The 18,419-nt window shown below is 37.2% G+C and overlaps 1 protein-coding gene across 1 annotated transcript in view; it reads left to right on the forward strand.

The window, feature by feature from the left end:
* Positions 1–18,419, forward strand: part of BI-1 (Bax Inhibitor-1) — an 88,382-nt gene that overhangs the window by 19,045 nt on the left and 50,918 nt on the right. The window contains exon 3 of the mRNA XM_090379209.1: positions 13,252–13,372. Within this exon, the coding sequence (XP_090235335.1) occupies positions 13,252–13,372 (121 nt within the window). The remainder of the gene's footprint in view (positions 1–13,251; positions 13,373–18,419) is intronic.

Consider the following 18,419-nt stretch of genomic DNA (forward strand, 5'->3'; position numbering starts at 1 on the left):
ACAAAAGGATCAACCTCAACTGGTTCATTTAAAAATTAAAGAAAACAAATTAAAGCTACGAGTTATGTCAAGTTTATGGGGAAGATACTATGTCAAGAGCTCGTGTGTTTGAATAGCATAAACAATTTTTATAAGGAAAAGAATGGACTGGGTAAGGACATTGATTAGAGGTAATTATTGTTTAAGCATTAGAATGGTTTGTCAGAACTCAATATGGACAAAGAAACAAACAATTTTGCATGAAAATTTAGGCTTACAAAAAGCGTGTGTACCAAGCTGGTGCCAAAATTTTTAATGAAGACCCCAAGTTTGTGAAGATGTTTTGAGAAAAATTGAAGATCCAGATCCCTGTGTGTGAACATGCACCCTACGTTCCAGATCTAGCCCCCTTGTGACTTTTTTTTTTCTGTTTCCTAGAGCCACAGAAAAGGTTCAACAGGAAAAGGCAGTTTATGAGAAATCACTAGCAAAGAGGGGGGAGGGGATAAGGAATTCTTCACATAAATGCCAATAAGAGCAGGACAAACCAGATCGGACCTTTATGTAAGGGAAAGGAGATAGTATTATATACACCAGCTGCTGTTGCAGATGAACGCAACAGTTATTTTGCATCGATATTTACAAATCAAAAACCTTTTGTGGCAATGGGAAATTGTGTGGAGCGAAGTTGAAAAATATGTAATTAATGATATTGAAATTTTGCAAGATTATTTAATGAAAACTTTCAAGCCTAGAGGTCAGTAAGGCTCCTGGAGTTGATGGAATGTACCCTATAATCTTAAGGGAGGCGGCAAGTGAGTGCATTGAACCATTGAGGCTAATTATGCGAGCATCGCTAGACTCTAGGGAGATGCCCTTGGATTGGAAGAGTGCCAGTGTATCTCCCATACATCGAAGGATGTTCTAAGAGTGAAGTGGGAAATTATTGACCTGTCAGTCTGACTTCAGTGGTAGGGAAAATCATGGAGGCAATGATCAAGGGTGGAATTCAGGATCATTTGGATCGAATTGAAATTCTCAAGGATACTTGGCATGATTTTGTAAAGAGAAAATCATGTTTAACAAATCTGGTTCGCTATTTTGAAAGAGTCACTCATGAGCTGGATTTAGGGAATAATTTTGATATCGTTTATTTAGATTTCAGCAAAGCTTTTGACTCAGTCCCACATGAGTGGTTGCTTTATAAGCTGGAACAGGTTCGAATCACTGGGAAAATCCTTAGATGGATAGTAGGAGGCAGAGGGTTGTGATAAATGGCTATTCCTCAGATTGGGTTGATGTAAGAAGTGGGATTCCCCAAGGATCAGTATTAGGACCACTGTTTTTAATTTTCATAAATAACTTTGAAGGGATAGAGGGTGTGATGTCTAAATTTGCAGATGATAAAATTGGTAGAGTAGTTAATGATTACTGTCAAGCTGAGCTTCTTCAGAGAGACCTAGATAGACTTCAGGAATGGTCAGAAAAATGGCAGCTATGCTTTAATCCAACAAAGTGTAAGGTATTACACCTGGGAAACAATCCCAAAATTAACTTATTCACTTAGTGGAGTTCAACTAAACCCAGTACTGGAGGAAAGGTATTTGGGTGTTACAATATGGTCAGACACTAAATTCTCTGAGCATTGTAAACGGGTTGCAATGAAGGCCCATGGTCTCCTATCGATGATCTATCAAACTTTTGCAAGTAGAGATAGGGACGTGATAATCATATTATATAAGGCTTTTGTTAGACCACACTTGGAATACTGTGTTCAAGTATGGAGACCACACCTAAAGAAAGACATTGAGCTTCTTGAAAGGGTGCAAAGACGGGTAACTCGCCTGGTGAGATTGGCAAAAGGGCATCCTTATGAAGAAAGACTTCAAATATGTGGGGTGCAGAGTTTGGAAACTAGACACCTTAGAGGAGATTTGATTGAGGTGTTTAAGGCTGTGAGAGGCATCAGTAATATGAATGAGGACAAAATTTTCAAGATTATAAATGATGCTAGAACTAGGGGACATAAATTCAAGTTACGGGGGGAAATGTTTAGATTGGACTGCAGGAAGTTTTATTTTAGCCAGCGAGTTATAAATTACTGGAATAAGTTGCCTACATGGTGGTAAAGGCTTCCAGTTAGGGAAAATTCAAAGGTCATCTGGATAGTACTTTTGGGTTAGGGAAGTGCATAGGATGATAGGTTTAATTTCTTTTTCTTTTATTAATTATTTTTATTTTTTTGGCTGGTGCAGTATAAGCCATAGGCTTTCTTGAACCATGTTGCTAATACTAAACTGAAAAGTGTACTTATGGGAACCCATTGATGACATCTGGAAAAATACAACTGAAGTGTTAAAGTCTTACAGAAGATGACTTCTTCCAGAAATGTTTCTATGCTTGGAGAAATGTATGGAACAGTGTATGCAAGCTTGCACACAATTATTTTAAAGGGAATAAATTGTAAGGTACAAAATGTTTCATTATATTTATTTTATTGCAACAGTCTCCTTATTTAATTGCCACACCTTTTGTATACTATATCCATTGAGTGGCCCCTTTATTAGGTACATTTACTGTTTTTTATGAAATAGAGCATTCCTTTGGTAACAGTGTGTTTGTACCATGTGATATAAATAAGTGGGCAGATACACAGGAATGTTGCATATTTGCAAATCAGTGTGAGAATAGGCAAAACAAAAGATTTTAAGTGACATTTGAATGTGTAATGTTAGTTGGTACTAGGTGTGCCAGTATCTTGGAAACTGCATCCTTAATAGGCTTTTTGTATACAACAGTCCCAAGTGTATTGCGATTGGCCTTAAAAACAAATGACATCCAGCCAGTGGCAATCCTGGTCAGAAACAGCTTCTTGATGTGAGAGGCCATTGTAAGTTGATAACACTCGTGCAGGGTAATAGAAAGGCTACAGTTAGTCAATTAAACACTCCAATATAACAGTAATTCTGAAGAGGTACTTCAGAACCTCTTCAGAATGATGACAAAGATAACTGACTTTTGTTGCCTTGGTGGACCAGTGTGGTTTTGGTTTCACGTTGCCCTATCCTGTGTTCTGTACTTACCAGAGAAGTCTTGAAGCTGCTAGCATAAATGACAAACATTGTACTGAAGAAAGCTTTTTGAATTGGAATTTGCTTTGGTCCCTACCCCCACACTACTATTAAGTCAGCACAGTTTACCACACTCACTTGGAGAGGCTTAAGGGAAAGTGCAAGTTAAATATATGTAGGCATTCCCAAACAATGAATAAGTGAATCTTTTAAGATTTTATTAAGGATAAGCTTGAAATAATATATGCACAAATAAATGCATGACTTTTGTTGTCAAATGGAAATGGATGAAAGTTTTTGCCAAAGTTAATCATCAATCAATAGTTAATCTTATTCATGAATAGCAATATACAGTCCATGGGTTAAATCTATGCTCTGCACATCAGCCTTGATACACTGCTTAGTTAATTGAACAAAACAGAACTAAATTTTCTATTTAGTTCTCAGTTTTGTTGTATTTCATCAAATTTGGTAAACCACCTCAGTTTTTAGTTTTGGTTTTAACTATTGCTAGGGCCAGTGTTCTTCCTAGAAAATTTTGCCAGCCAGGTGGCATTATGAATTAGCTGAGTGGAGAAGTTGTAATACTTCACAACATTATAAAATATTTATGTTATTTATAAATATGACTTAATGTATAAGTATACATTAAGTAGTGCAAAAGCATCAATAATACATAGCCAAATCTGAATTAACAGAATGTTAGCAAAACAGCATCGTTTTTAAGTTCTCATATTGTGAATACCTTCACAACGAGTTGCCATGATATTGCACTACTTCAAATAATATTCTGATGGATACCACCACCTCCTGGGTGGTTGGCATCCATCTGAGAATATTGTTCGAAGTAGTGCAATATCATGGCAACTGGTTGCGAAGATATTCACAATATGAGAACTTAAAACGATGCTGTTTTGCTAACATCCTGTTAATTCAGATTTGGCTATGTATTATTGATGCTTTTTCACTATACTTAGCATTAGTAGAGGCATTTGATGCAAGCTTATGCAGCTTCAGCCAAAAAAAAAAAAAATAAAAATAACTACTTCACCCCTCTGTTCATATGAAATACCTGTCCAGCTGAGCCTTAACTTATTTAGGCTATCAACTTCCACGACAAGGGATGGAAGTCTGTTCCACCAACCAACCACCCGCTGGCTAAAGGCAAATTTCTGCACATCTATCCTACATCTCTTTCCTCAATTTGAATTTATTCCCTCTCAGGTGATTGATTATTCTGAGCAAGAGGGAGAATCCCATCAGCATTGAGCATGCTCAAACCATTCAAGGCTTTATACACCTCTATCAGATCACCTCGCTGGTGCTTAGTCTCTAGACACTGTAATTTGCAAAACTTAAGCCTTTCTTCGTAAGAGCACCCCTTTGTTCCATTCACTAATCTTGTTGCCCTTCTCTGTACTCATTCCAGCAGCTCCTCATCCTTCTTGAAATGAGACCTCCAGGCCTGTATAGAGTACTCTAGGTGTGGTCTGACCATTGCCTTATACAAGAGAATAATCACCTCCTTATCCCTGCTAGAAAAATTCCTATATATCATTGACAATACACCATGAGCTACTCTTGCAGCCTGTCTGCACTGCTCAGAGAACTTCATATCTGCCTGCCCAACCACCCCCAGGTCCTTTTCATTCTCTACCACTGTCAGTGTAGTACCATAGAATTGGTACGTTGCTCTGGGGTTGCTGTTTCCCATATGTAGTACATTTACATTTGTCAATGTTAAACTTCATTTGTCACCTCTCGGCCCATCTGCTCAACCTTTCCAGATCCTGTTGCAGCAGCATAGTGTCAGTAGTGTCCTTGACAACCCTGCCAACCTTCGTATCGTCTGCAAACTTGGACATTTAAGCTTGATATACCATCATCAATATCATTTATAAATACAGAAAACAATGGACCCAGTACTGAACCCTGAGGGACATCGTGGACTAATAACATTAGTCCACGACGAACAGTGTCCATTGATTACCACACTGTCTTCTCCCCCTCAACCACCCTTTATCCATAGCAGCAATTTGCCTCCAGTGCCACACTGCTCCAATTTGTGTAGCAGTCTTCCATGTGCAACAGTATCAAAAGCCTTTCTAAGATCCAAGTATATAATATCATCAAAGTTATTCCCTGCATCCAGTTCTTTTGTGACTGCATCATAGTATCCAATCAAATTGGTCAGGCAAGACTTCCCCTTAACAAAACCATTAACAAAATATATACTGGTGTTCAAAGAAAGTGAATTGCCCTTAAAATTGTAATTGTCGTCCGAATAATGTAAGTATATGGCAATATTTCTTACAGATTACATCAGATAAAATTGACACGCATAGGTGATGACATATTGCATCAGCTGTTACTTTCAGCTGTATAAGCATTCTCTGCAAGAGTTTCAGTCATTCCTTGCTTGTTTCAGGATGGCGAATTTCATGCAGTTGATGCCACGAAGAAAGAGTGCTATTGTTGCTTTATGTGAAGGATGTTTTTCCTGTCATATTGCTCGTAGTAATCAGTTGACAGTGAGTAGATTTCTTTCCAAACGCATGAATACTGGTTCTGCTGATGGGGAAAAAAAGGAACCAGATGCAAACGAGTCTTATGCCAAAACAGGACCGCATTTTGAAGTGCTTATGCCTTAAAAACTGTAAAGCTTTGTCTGAGCTGAAAAAGAGAAGCAAGTGCAGTAACAGTCAGAAGAAGCCCCTCATACAAAAAATGAAAAGGCCCGATTAATTTGGTGTAAGGAGCATGTGAAATGGACTCCAGAGCAGTGGAAGTCTAGTTATTTTCTCGGATGAAAAGAAATGCAATCTGCATGGCTCTGATGGGAGACAAATGATTTGCTGTAGACATGGTGAAGAATACTCTAGACTGTATGGTGTCTACAGTGAAATTCCCTACCAGCCAAATGATATGGGGGTGCATTTAATATCATGGAGTAGGTCACCTCCAATTTATAAAAGGTTCTGTAAATGCCAATGGATACCTGGTTATAATGGAAGGCAAATTGCTGCCATCTATTAGAGACCATTTGAACCTGCTAAGTAACTGCATATTTCAGGAAGACTCTGCTCCTTATCATCTAGAAAAAAAGTGTAAGTAGGCACTTCTGTAGTTACTTTGGCTTCATTTCTGCATTAGAGGTTCTACAGTAATGTGTTTGCATTTTGTTACAGGTGAAAAAATGGTTGGAAGAATGGTCCATCACAACTGTTAGCCAGCCAGGAAACAGCCCAGACCTGAATCCTATAAAGAACTGTTGGCATCATGTGGAATCTGCAGTTGCCAGAAAGAAAGCAAAGACCCTTTGAACTTCAGGAAGCCATAATTAATGTTTGGACCCATGAATTTCTGAAGATAATCAGTTTATCTTCAGAAATTGGATGTTATCAATACCTTGATGGTGTGCTGCTGTCATCAGGGCCAGAAGCAGTTCAGCTAAATATTAATTTGCACCTGAACTTTTCATTTCGTTTTCCATTTAAAATGATAAACTGAAGCAAACTGAGGGCTTCTGATAACATTTCAGTCATAATTGTTGTGTTTACCAAAACTGTTGTATAAAGGTCAGCTTTGGGAGCACTTGTCAAATATTACTTAGCTTTGCCTTAACTATTAATAACTATCTTTTGCTTATAATTCTATTTGCGATGCCAGTCATTAATGCAACATATCGTGAAAAAGGTTAGAAATGTGAAATTCCTAGGTAATGCACTTTCTTTGAACACCAGTTTATACCGTCCGGTCAAAACGCTGACTGCCTATGTACAAGTGAGTATGATCTCCTCTTGCCACCAGTACTGCTGCTACCACCACCAAACCACATGGCAAGGCATGGATTCTACAAAGTCTCTGAACATTGCATGAGGCGTGTTGCACCATGTCATGAGGATTTGCAACCCATAGATCTGCAACAGTCCATGTTGGAGAATCCATGTGCTTGATCTGTCAATCCACATCATCCCATTGAAGTTCTGTTGGATTCATATCTAGTGAATTCGATGGTCAAGGTAGTGCCTGGAGGTCATTTTCTTGTTTGGCAAACCACTCAAACAATACTGGCAACACGATGGGGTGCATTATCCTACTGGAACATACCTGTTCCATCTGAGATGACAGTCACTAAGAAGGGGTGTATTCGGACTGGGGTCTAGGGGTTGATGGCATCAAGAGATTCCCACAGAAACATCCCATATACCAAAACACTGCCACAACCTTCCTGTTCATGTTGGACCAGGATATCGGCGAGTCCTCTCTGCAATTTGACACGGTACCCTCCATCTGTTATCCACACAGCAACAGAAAATGTGATTCACTGGAAAAGGCAACCTTTTCCCAATCTTCTGATGTGGTCTACTGATGCTGTTTAGGTGCAAACCTTAGATGTTGTCAACGGGTGGCTGTAAACATGGGTACCTTGCTTTTTTTTTTTAAGCAGCATTAGCAACTAAGGCCATATTGCTACATGAATATGCGCTGGTCATTCCCCGACCTTTCTGTATTTGGTGCTGACAGGCTTGAACCCCGGTCTAATCAAGAAGCTTGTGCTAAGCACTACTGCTCCTTCCCACCTGGCTATGGAGACGTCACCTTGACTTGGTGCCTATTCCAGATGCTCATATGAAAGAGGGTTCATTTGATTATGGTCTTTAAAACACTGCTGGTCAGCCATTCTACCATTTTTCAGTCTATCAGCTTTCACAAGGCAGGACAGCCTATGTTTACCACAGCTATTGATGAGGTGTGGGTACCACACCATTGATCTGGTGACTACTTCTCTGTCCACTCTTGAAATACCTTAACTATGGCATTCAGGAAACAGCCCACAAAATTTGCAGCTTCTGTAATACCTGTTGAAGGGTTGCAGAAGCTGCAACCCTTCAACAGGTACCTGGCAGTTGTCATTTTTTCCAATGTCTGTCAGATCACAACCCTTGCCTGTGTTGATCTTATTTTTATGGACTGCATGCCATGAATCTGCAGTATCACGTTTACTGTTTCTTACCATGAAAATGTATATATTTTTTGACTGGACGGCATAAGAGATATATAAACGTACACAAGGAGTCATTTCATACTTGCCAACTCTCCAGATTTTATGATGGAGACTTAGTTTCTTTTTTGAGGAAGGAAAAAAAAAAAGGCTTTGTTAAATTCAGAATTTAAGTTTTCAATTACTACTTATTTTCATTAACACTGTCTCACTTTGACTAATTAATTGGCTTTCAGATGCTAGGCTATGCAACATAAAATAAGCAGAACATATAAAATTTTTTTCATTTTTACATGTAGTGTGTACCTAATTTTTTTGTGTGATGTGAAGCTAATTAATAATCTTCTTCAGCAAGATATCAAAAGTCAGTAAGATGAAAAGAAATACAAAATAACATTTTTGGAAGACATGCAAGATTTTCTGTGTATTATAAAATCTGGAAAGGGTAACACATTTGCTTTGTTCTGTATGTAGTGTATGAATTTTTAATTTCAAGTGGAGGGAAACATGGATGTAAAGAGACATTTGCAAAAGAACAATGTGCACTGCACAGAAAGAAATGCAAAAATAGATATAGCATTTCAAGGTGAAGATTTTAGTTTATATGGGCTGAATGTTTATTTGCATCATTTATCATGCATCAGAATCTTACTCTTATCTGTGCTAATTGTGCAGGTGTGCCATTCAGAAATTTTTTTTCCTGATATAAAAATAGCAAAAAAAAAATGCACTGTGGAAGAACAAAAAACAGCCAGCAATTATTGGTAAAATTGCACAGATAGGAAAAGAGGTGGTGATAATATTTTAAGAAATGTACAGTTGATAATTACTATAGATAATAGTAATCAAAATTATTACAATATTGGGCTATCTTCTTTTTAAGAACCTGAAAGGTTGTGGAATTTTTTAGAAAAACTGACACTTAAGTGTTGAAAATATCTTTGATAATCCTAAAAAGTGGAATAGCAATGGTATTAAGAGGAGTTAAGCACTTGGTGGTAATAAGATGTTCATGTTATCTGATTAATTTTTTTGTCAAAAGAGGAGGCTGTGTGCCTTCCCATAAAAGTGATGAGTGTTTGATGGACATTTATTATATAGATAGAAATATATTAAAAGGGAAAAACAGATTGAAACAGTTTTTTAATTAATGCATGCCAATGAAAAAATATAAAATTGAATCATCTATGCACACATTTGGCTTTCTTAGTAAATGTTTAACTATACTTGTAGAACAGTGGAAACCTGTGATAACTCTATTTGAGGAAAAGGTTAGTGGTGAGAAGAGCCATATAAGTACTTATCAAAGTTAGCAAATTGAAAAAATAACAGGCTATTGCTAGTGAGAGAAGCTCTGACTCTTATCCAATTCTTCATCTAAAGCAATTTTTAAAAGAAAAGTTAATGAACTCTTCAAGGAAAAGAATGTCTGAATTGCAAACTTCTGGTGGAAGCAATTGAGCAAGCTGTTAAGTGTAGTCAGGTTATTCTAAAATGTACAGAAAATCTGTTTCTTTTGGCTTGAATAAATTAGTTTGCTTGTCTTTTAAATGGTTTTATCAATATTTCAAAATATGAACATGGTTCTTCAATCAGCTGTTTCTCATCCACTTACTCAGGATGTGATATTGATTTGATAGACCAACAGTTGTTAAATCTCCACTTACATTTTCCTTCTGAATCAGGAGGATAATTCTGACTTAGTATTGGGGATTTTTAGACGAGCATTTTCCACAGCAGATTTCCAATGGAAAGTTGTTGAATTACAGTCAGTATAGACAGATGGGTAGGTGGAGCATGTAAAACAGTGGGTAGCATGACCAGTAAATTATGTGAGTGGTTTCTAGTAATCTGATCAGTCTTGTGTGAACATCAGAAATGGACACAACGTAGTTATACGGTCTGTCTGTGTTTATTTAATTTATAAATCAAAAAGACACCATTGTTGGCAAGTTCATTCAATCTTATTGACCAGGCTGACAAGTGTTTTTTTTTTTTTCTTTCTTCTGTGGATAAATCATCCCAGTTTTCATACATGTTTTGTGAAATTTATCTCCACAAAACTGCCTTCACTTCTCTATTACTATATTCCTTTTGATCTTGTATTGTATGGAACTGGAAATTTTTCAACTTCTAATAAATGTTTTCAATGTTGAACATATTAATCAATTTTAAAAACAACAAAAAAAGACATTTAACCCCAACAATTACTAAAGGAGAACTGAAGTGAGTTGACTGCTTGTATATATAATCTGCCTTGTGTTCTTGAAAACAAACGGGTGTATGCATGGGTCTAACGTGCCCAGTTGCTTTGTTAGGTGATCTGCCAGGCAGTATCACAGCACACAATGTGAAATTCTATTTTAGTTTACCTTAATTCAACTACTGTGTTTAACATAGAGGTTGCATGCCACCAGATAAAATGTTGCAGGAGATCTGCTGTGGGAAATGCACCCGTCTAAAAGATTCCATACTCATTTTTTACTGCTAAGGTCATGGGGAGTCAAGTGTGTAAGGAAATTTGACATATGAGAAACAATTCCATATCATGCTTGCCATTTTAACAATTGTTCAAAGCAGTGTTGTGTGCGAGAAGATATTCAGTCAGGTTTCAAAAACCGCACTTCAGATCTTTCTTGCAAAACTGAATTCTCCTCGTAGCCAAATATGGACATCAGGTGCATCGTTATAAACAAAACTTTAATTCAGTATTTCTGAAGAAGACAAATCAGCAAGGGCATCTTCCTTGAAGTAGTTATATTTAGAACAGACTTTCTAAAAGAGACCTGCATACAAGAAAAATCCTAAGTAATTTAATGTTTGAAAATTTACTGGTAAATGGTGCCATCATCATCAGCCATCCTCGGTCCACTGCAGAACAAATGCCTCTCCAGCATCTTTCCAGTTCCTTCTGCTTTGTGCAATGGCCATCCATTTGCTGCCTACAAACTCTTGAATTTCATCTGTCCATCTCTGTTATCTTCCTGGGTTTTTTTTTAAGCTCTTGGGTACTTTTTTTTTTTAGTCCACCTGTCCTCATGTCCTTGAGATATGTGTCCTGTCCAAGCCCATTTCAGTTTAGTTTTGATAGCAAAGTCCTTTACTTGATTTTGCTACCCAATTCATGTGTTTCTCTTATCCAGCAGTTTGATTTCTAGTATAACTCGTTCCATTCTTCACTCTGTAGTTCTCAGCCTCTCTTCCATTCTTTTGGTGAGTGTTCAAGTTTCACTTCCGTAAGTCATGTTGGGAGTATACACTGGTTCATTATTTTGCATTTCAGACAAATAGAGATATTGCTCCTTAGTATGTGACTATATCCTGAATCTATAAATCCAAAATTTATTCTCCTCTTGACTTCCAGTCATTTATCGTTATGGCCTGTCGATGGCAAGTATGAATCCACCTTTTAAATTTCTGCTCCTCCAGTGGTTATATCCCTTTCTGTGGCATACCTGTTCATCATTACTTTTTTCTTTTAGCCATATTCATCTTTAGTCCTAAATCCCTACTAACAGTGCATAACTTAAGATTTTCCTCTAATTCTTCGGGGTCATGGCTTATGATCACAATGTCATCAGCAAATCAAAAATGGTTAGGTAATCTCCATTCACATTGACTCCTTTCTGCAACCAGTCCAATCTTCTGAAAGCTTCAAAGGTCACAGTAAACAACTTCGGAGATAGTCTCCTTGTCAAACACCTTTCTCAATTTTAAATTTGCTACTGTCTCTGTTTAGTCTAATAAAGTAGTTAGCGTTCTCATATTTTCCTCAGAATGTATGAGATTCTGTGCCTTGTCTTTCCATTGGCTGAAACATTGCCTTATGCCATGTGGAGTAAAGTACCATTTTCATAATGGTGCACTATGGCCATAGAGGCCAGAGCACCTAAAAAAAATCCCAAATAAACCATTTCATAATCCATAAATGCTTGGCATAATGGTGTTTTTTATATTCATTTGCTTTCTCCATTAGCTGTGATATGAAGGTGATCCATAGTTGAGCATTCTGTCCTAAAGCCAGCTTGCTCTTTCGATTGGTTCTCTTTAAGTATTCCTTCTAATCTGTTAGTAATGACCCTTGTGAACAGTTTGTAGATGTGGGACAAGCTAATTGGTCTATAATTTCTGATTTATCTCCTTTGTGCAGCAAGAATTATGATTGCATTAGTCCACTCTTTAGGCATCACTTCTTTCCTGATATATTTTGTGTACTCTTGCCAGTTTCTGTGTGGTGTCTCTTCCTGATTTTGACAGTTCTACAGTAATTTCACCTGGTGCTTTTTTGATTCATCCTTTTCTTCAGTGCATGTTCTACCTCATCAAGGAGGTTATTGGGTATGTTATATAACAGTGCCATAGCTGAATCTTAATATAAAATTCATGTGTTGTTGGTGAATGTTAGTTTCAAGTCCCATCTGCATTTTAAAACATCTACTTTCCACCTGCTTACGGTTATTAAATCTTTAGATTTTCAAAAGTCAGTGGCAGTTAACAAATTTTATATAATAATTCAGACATCAAGCAGATATCAATTTTCATAGCAGTATGATCAGCCGTCCTGTGAGAAACACTAAGATAAAATTGAAGACAAATTGTAAAGGTGGCACTGGGTCTGTAAGATCCCTTTCACCCATAATAATAAAAAAACTATCACTTTCAAAGCTATACAAGTATGTGTGTAATTGGGAAGTTAGAACCACTAATCTTGAACTAGTGAATAATGCACTAGATATTTTGATGAGGGATCTGTCAGAACATGCACCACTGCTGTGGAGTTTTGATAATGAATTTCTAACATACTGGCAGAAGCATGGAGGTAAGCACTACACAGAATTTCCTCCCCCCCCCCCTCTTTTGCTTTAAAACAACTGATCTCTTGTGCATTAGCTTATGTTTCTTCTAGAATCTGAATTGTGGAGAAAAGTCTCCCACCCCTCCCAGGTTTATTAAGAAATAGTATTCTCTGTTGAAAAGGAATAAAATCCTTTATAGATATGATTCACATATCTGACATCAAATTAAGAACTAGGAATATAATCCAATGCATTTTTTTTTTTTAAATGTGAGAGAAGTGTATTATAAAAAAAATGCTTAAAACTCATACAATATTTAACTTTCAGTATTGGTTTTAAATTCTGTCATTTTTGTTGATAGTCTAATTTTATATTTAAAATTGTTATTTATGAATTGTAGGGCAACTTGTTAACAGCACTAGTAGCTACTGCTCTTTTGATAGCATTAGCTGCCGTTCCAGATAATGGTAAAAACCAAACTATGAGGCTCGGATTTCTTCTTGGTTTTGCTTTCTTTTCAGGTAAAATCTACAATCAGTTTCTCTTGTACTTCTTTTTATACACTGTTTGTTTTGCATTAATAGCACACTGCCCTTGTGTAGAAATGGACTGGTCTGTAAGACTGAAAGTTTTAAGTTGGGAATGGCTGATATAAGTGTACTTTGCATATGTGACAATCAATTTTTGGGTGTCAGCAAAAGAATGAGTTACTGTCTATCTTTCAGACATTCAAACATGGAATGTTTGTCAGGACAGGAGGTGTAAGTCCCTAAACAATAGGAAGTATGGTTCAGTGCTCCCATTCTGTTGTTACAAGTCTACTGTGACTGGCTTTCCTTTGGGTGAACAACCAGCCAACCAAAAGTCACATGTGGGACAGCTTGATGTGTTAGTGTTGTGCAACTTGTCTTGTAGTCACACAGCACGGTGGCCCCAGCTAATTGCCCATTGCAATGCAGAATAGCAAGGCCAATATCCACATGGACTATGTGCTGGACATTAGCTTGTATAGGCTGAGAGTTGTGGTGACCATTGTGGGTACTCTTACTCACTGTAAGACACAGAAAACTGTGCCTTGCTGGGCCTTTCAGGACCAACACTTGACCACTGAAATTATGGACAGCTGTTGGCTGGTTTGATAAATCTTATTTCCAGCTCTGTCAAGATGGGTGTATCTGCATTTGGAGGGAGAGCAGCATGAGGTTGTGGTATCTGGATGCACTGTTTGGCAGACTGTGGTGTTTTGGTTTGGAGATGTGGCATGCCCTGCCCTATGATCACAATTACTCACCAGTTCAGTGGAAATGCCTGCCTTTCTATTGTTGCTGACCAAGTACACCCCCTCTCCATGATGACAGTGTATTCAGCATTCTCTTAATAAGAGAATGTGCATGATAACTAGTTTCAGGAACATGACAATAAATTCTCTGTCCTCCTGCAGCCTTCCAACTCACCTGATCTCAACCCAGTTGAATACGTTTGGGACCTACTGGAAAAGGACAATCAATGCCATGACCATCCACCTGACATGTAGGCATTGCTGACCTATATGGTGCTGACACCTTATGCAACACATGGGTAACACTATTTACACCCAGCAACACCTTGCAGAGCCCATGCCAAGATAGGTAAGAGTATATATATTATGGACAAAAGTTAGTCCCATAAATTATTGGGTAGATGGTGCTAATGCAAAGCTGACTTAGTATATATATCTTCCCTTTTTATAATATATATTTGAATTAATCTTAATAATACAGTACTTTATAAAAATTACTTAACTTCATTTATTAATTTGTGGCATTAATGCTCTTGTACATGTTAATCATTATATATGCCTATGAAATTTTGATATTAAGTTTAATTTTTAGATTACTGCATGTTGTAGTGTGGCATCAGAAATTGAGTTGTGTTACAAGTCAATTAAGCATATATGGTGCTGACTAATGATATTTGTGCTTGAAGGCACAGTTTAGTAGAAACATTTGCCTCTGTTTAAACTAATGCTAACACTAATATTGCTATCAATCTGTCCATCTATGTGTACATTCCTCCACTACTCTTTGAACAGAGAAATGACCAATTGAGTAGCACAGGAATTTCCATGTTGATGAATGGATTGATATTAGTTTTAGCGTTAGATTAAACATAGGCAAATATGTTGCTAATAAATTGTGCCTTTGGGCACATATCATTAGTCAGCACCATACAGGCTTCACACATTTGCTGCTTCCTGAATGCAAATATGCAGCTTTGGATATTAATCCACTTGGTTGGAAAGCCACCCTACTTTTATGACTTTCTTCCAACTTGACAGAATCAAAACTGGGTATTTTTGTCAAGCAACCATCACCAGATGTTGATTAATCCCTTTTCCAGTCTAGATTGACTCAGTCCTTGGTCGCAATCATTTTTGAAAAGTCAGCAGCGAAAGTGTGCATCTGCCTGTGATGCAACTGAACAACTCATCTGATCTTGCATTTCTGATCCCATGCCATTATATGCATAAATCTAAAAATTATACTTCTATATATTGGATAGAATAACAAGCAAGTGGAAATAACAAGGTAGAATTTAGAAAAATGGGAAGTAGTCTGGTGCAGTCAAAAGTCATCATCAGCCATTTTCAATCCACTGCAGGATGAAGGCCTCTCCAGCAACTTTCCAGTTCCTTCTGTTTTGAGCACTGGCCATCCATTTACCACTCAAAAACTCATGAATTTCATCTATCCATCTCTGCCTTTGTCTTCCAGGTTTTCTTCTAGCTCCTCTTGGGTACCATTCTGTTATTTTCTTAGTCCATCTGTCATGTCTTCGAGCTATGTGTCCTGCCCAAGACCATTTTAGTTCTTTAGTTTTGATAAGAATGTCCTTTATTTGAGTTTGCTGCCTAATCCACGTGTTTCTCTTCTTATCTAACAGTCTGATTCCCAATATAATTCGTTCCATTCTTTGCTGTGTAGTTCTTAGCTTTTCTTCCATTCTTTTGGTGAGTGCCCAAGTTTCACTTCCATAAGTCATGGTGGGAAGTATACATTGATTCATTATTTTAAGTTTCAGACAAACTGGGATATTTCTCTTCAGTATGTGACTATATTTCCTGAATGCTATCCATCCAGAATTTATTCTTCTCTTGACTTCCAGCCATTTATCATTATTACAGCTAATAACTTGTCCCAGATAAGTATATGACTCCACCTTTTCAATTACTGCTCCTTCAATCATTATTTCCCTTTCCGTGGCATACTTGTTCATCATTACTTTTGTATTAGCCATATTCATCTTTAGTCCAAAATCCTTACTAACTGTGCATAACTGATTAAGATTTTCCTCTAATTCTTTGGGATCGTGGGTTATGACCACAATGTCATCTGCAAATCGTAAATGGTTTAGGTACTCTCCGTTCACATTGACTCCTTTCTGCGACCAGTCTAATCTTCTGAAAGCTTCCTCAAGGGCAGCAGTAAACAACTTTGGAGATATTGTGTCTCCTTATCGAACTCCTTTCTCGATTTTAAATTTGCTACTGTCTTTGTCTAGTCTAATAAAGGATGTAGCACTCTCATATATTTTCTTCAAAATCATAATATATGGAGTATCTATGCCTTGTCTTTCCAGTGCCCGAAACATTGCCTTATGCTGTATGGAGTCAAATGCCTTTTCATAATCCACAAATGCCAGGCATAATGGTGTTTTATATTCATTTGCTTTCTCCATTAGCTGTGATATTACGTGAAGGTGATCCATAGTTGAGAATCCTGTCCTAAAGCCAGCTTGCTCTTTCGGTTGATTCTCATCAAGTATTCTTTTTAATCTGTTAGTAATGACCCTTGTGAACAACTTGTAGATGTTGGATAACAAGCTAATTGGTCTATAATTTCCAATTTCTGATTTATCTTCTTTCTTATGCAGCAAAACTATGATTGCATTATTCCACTGCTTAGGCGTCACACCTTTTCTAATGCACTTTGTGAAGAGCCTTGCCAGTTTTTGTGTTATGTCTCTTCCTCCCAATTTTAACAACTCTACAGTAACTTCATCTTCCCCCGGGGCTTTCCGATTCTTTTTCTTCAATGCATGTTCTACCTCATCAGGAAGAATATTGGGTATGTCGTATGTGTTGCTACTTTGCAATCCATCTTCCCCACTGCTGGTATCCTTCCCTCGCTCCTTGTATAATTCTCTATAGTAGTCTTCTGCTATTTGAATTATGCCTTCTCTGCTGTTTATAAGTACACCATCGCTATTCTTCAGTTTCAGTATCATTTGTCTTTCTGTATTACTGCTCATGGTTGCTGATTTAAATCCTTTGTTTTCCCTTAATGCTTGTTCTACTTTTCTTGTGTTAAATCTTCTTATGTCCTCTCTGAGTCTCTTTCTAATGGCTTTGCATAACTCAGTATACTCAGTTTTCTGAGTTTTTCCCGCTCTTCATTTTTCGTCTTCGGTTCATCATGACAAGTGTTTCTTGACTAATTTTTTTTCTTCTTTGGATTTCTGTTTCCCTATAGGTTTCTTGGGCTTTATCACTTTCAGAAAGTTGTAATATTCCTCGTCGATATCTTGGTCCTCAGCAGTCTGCAGAAGCTCAAACTTGTTTTTAAGTTCCAGTACATACTGCTTTTTCTCCTCCTCTGTTATCTCAAAGACCTTTGTATTATTTACTAGAGTCAGTTTTTTCCTTTCCTTTCCTTTCCAACATCTATATCAAGTGTACATCTTACCATTCTGTGATCACTTCCAACATTGTCCTTATTCAGGACAGTAACATCATTCACAATATCTTCTGTTAGTGAGGATGAAGTCGATTTCATTAGTTGTTAATCCATTTGGACTCTTCCATTCTGTTCTGTTCACCCTTTTCTTGAAAAAAGTGTTCATTACTGACATTCCTTGAGATTTTGCAAATTCCACAAGTCTTTCACCTCTTTTATTTCTTTCACCAATTCCAAAATTTCCTATAGTTCCTCTTTCTGCGCTGTTTTGCCTTTTTCCAACCTTAGCATTGAAGTCTCCCATAATAATAGTGTAGTGAGTTTTCTGCTCATCTAGAAGACTCAATTTCAGTGTACATTTCTTCAGCCTCTTCATCATGGCTCGATGTTGGTGCATAAATCATTATAATCTTTAGCTTGTACCTCTTAGAAGTCTTGACACCCTTGGTGATGTACTTTTGAATTCCAAAATGTTGTTTTTAAAATCTTTATGGAGCAGAAACCCAACTCCACCTTCACTCCTTTCACTGTTTCCATTGGTGTACAGCAGATTTCCATTTGATAAACTTATAAGTGATTCATTTCTTCTTCTTGTTTCAGCCAAACCGATGATATTCCAAAAGTAGAAGTCAAAATAGAAAATGCTAAACCTAAGAGTATGGACAATAAAGCAATATTAAAATAAAGGAAAGAAAGTTAGGGATGTAGTGAAATATGCATAATAAGAAATAAACAATTACAAAATTGACAAAACAAGGGATATTGCCACGCAACTTGCAAAACTGGTTTCTCTCAAGTGTCAGAAGCCAAATAGCAACATGTCTCATTTCTGATATAAGCCACAAAGGGATAA

The sequence above is a fragment of the Mastigoproctus giganteus genome, chromosome 8, assembly GCF_048544385.1.
Source record: "Mastigoproctus giganteus isolate SK-2022 chromosome 8, ASM4854438v1, whole genome shotgun sequence".
Taxonomy (NCBI): domain Eukaryota; kingdom Metazoa; phylum Arthropoda; class Arachnida; order Uropygi; family Thelyphonidae; genus Mastigoproctus; species Mastigoproctus giganteus.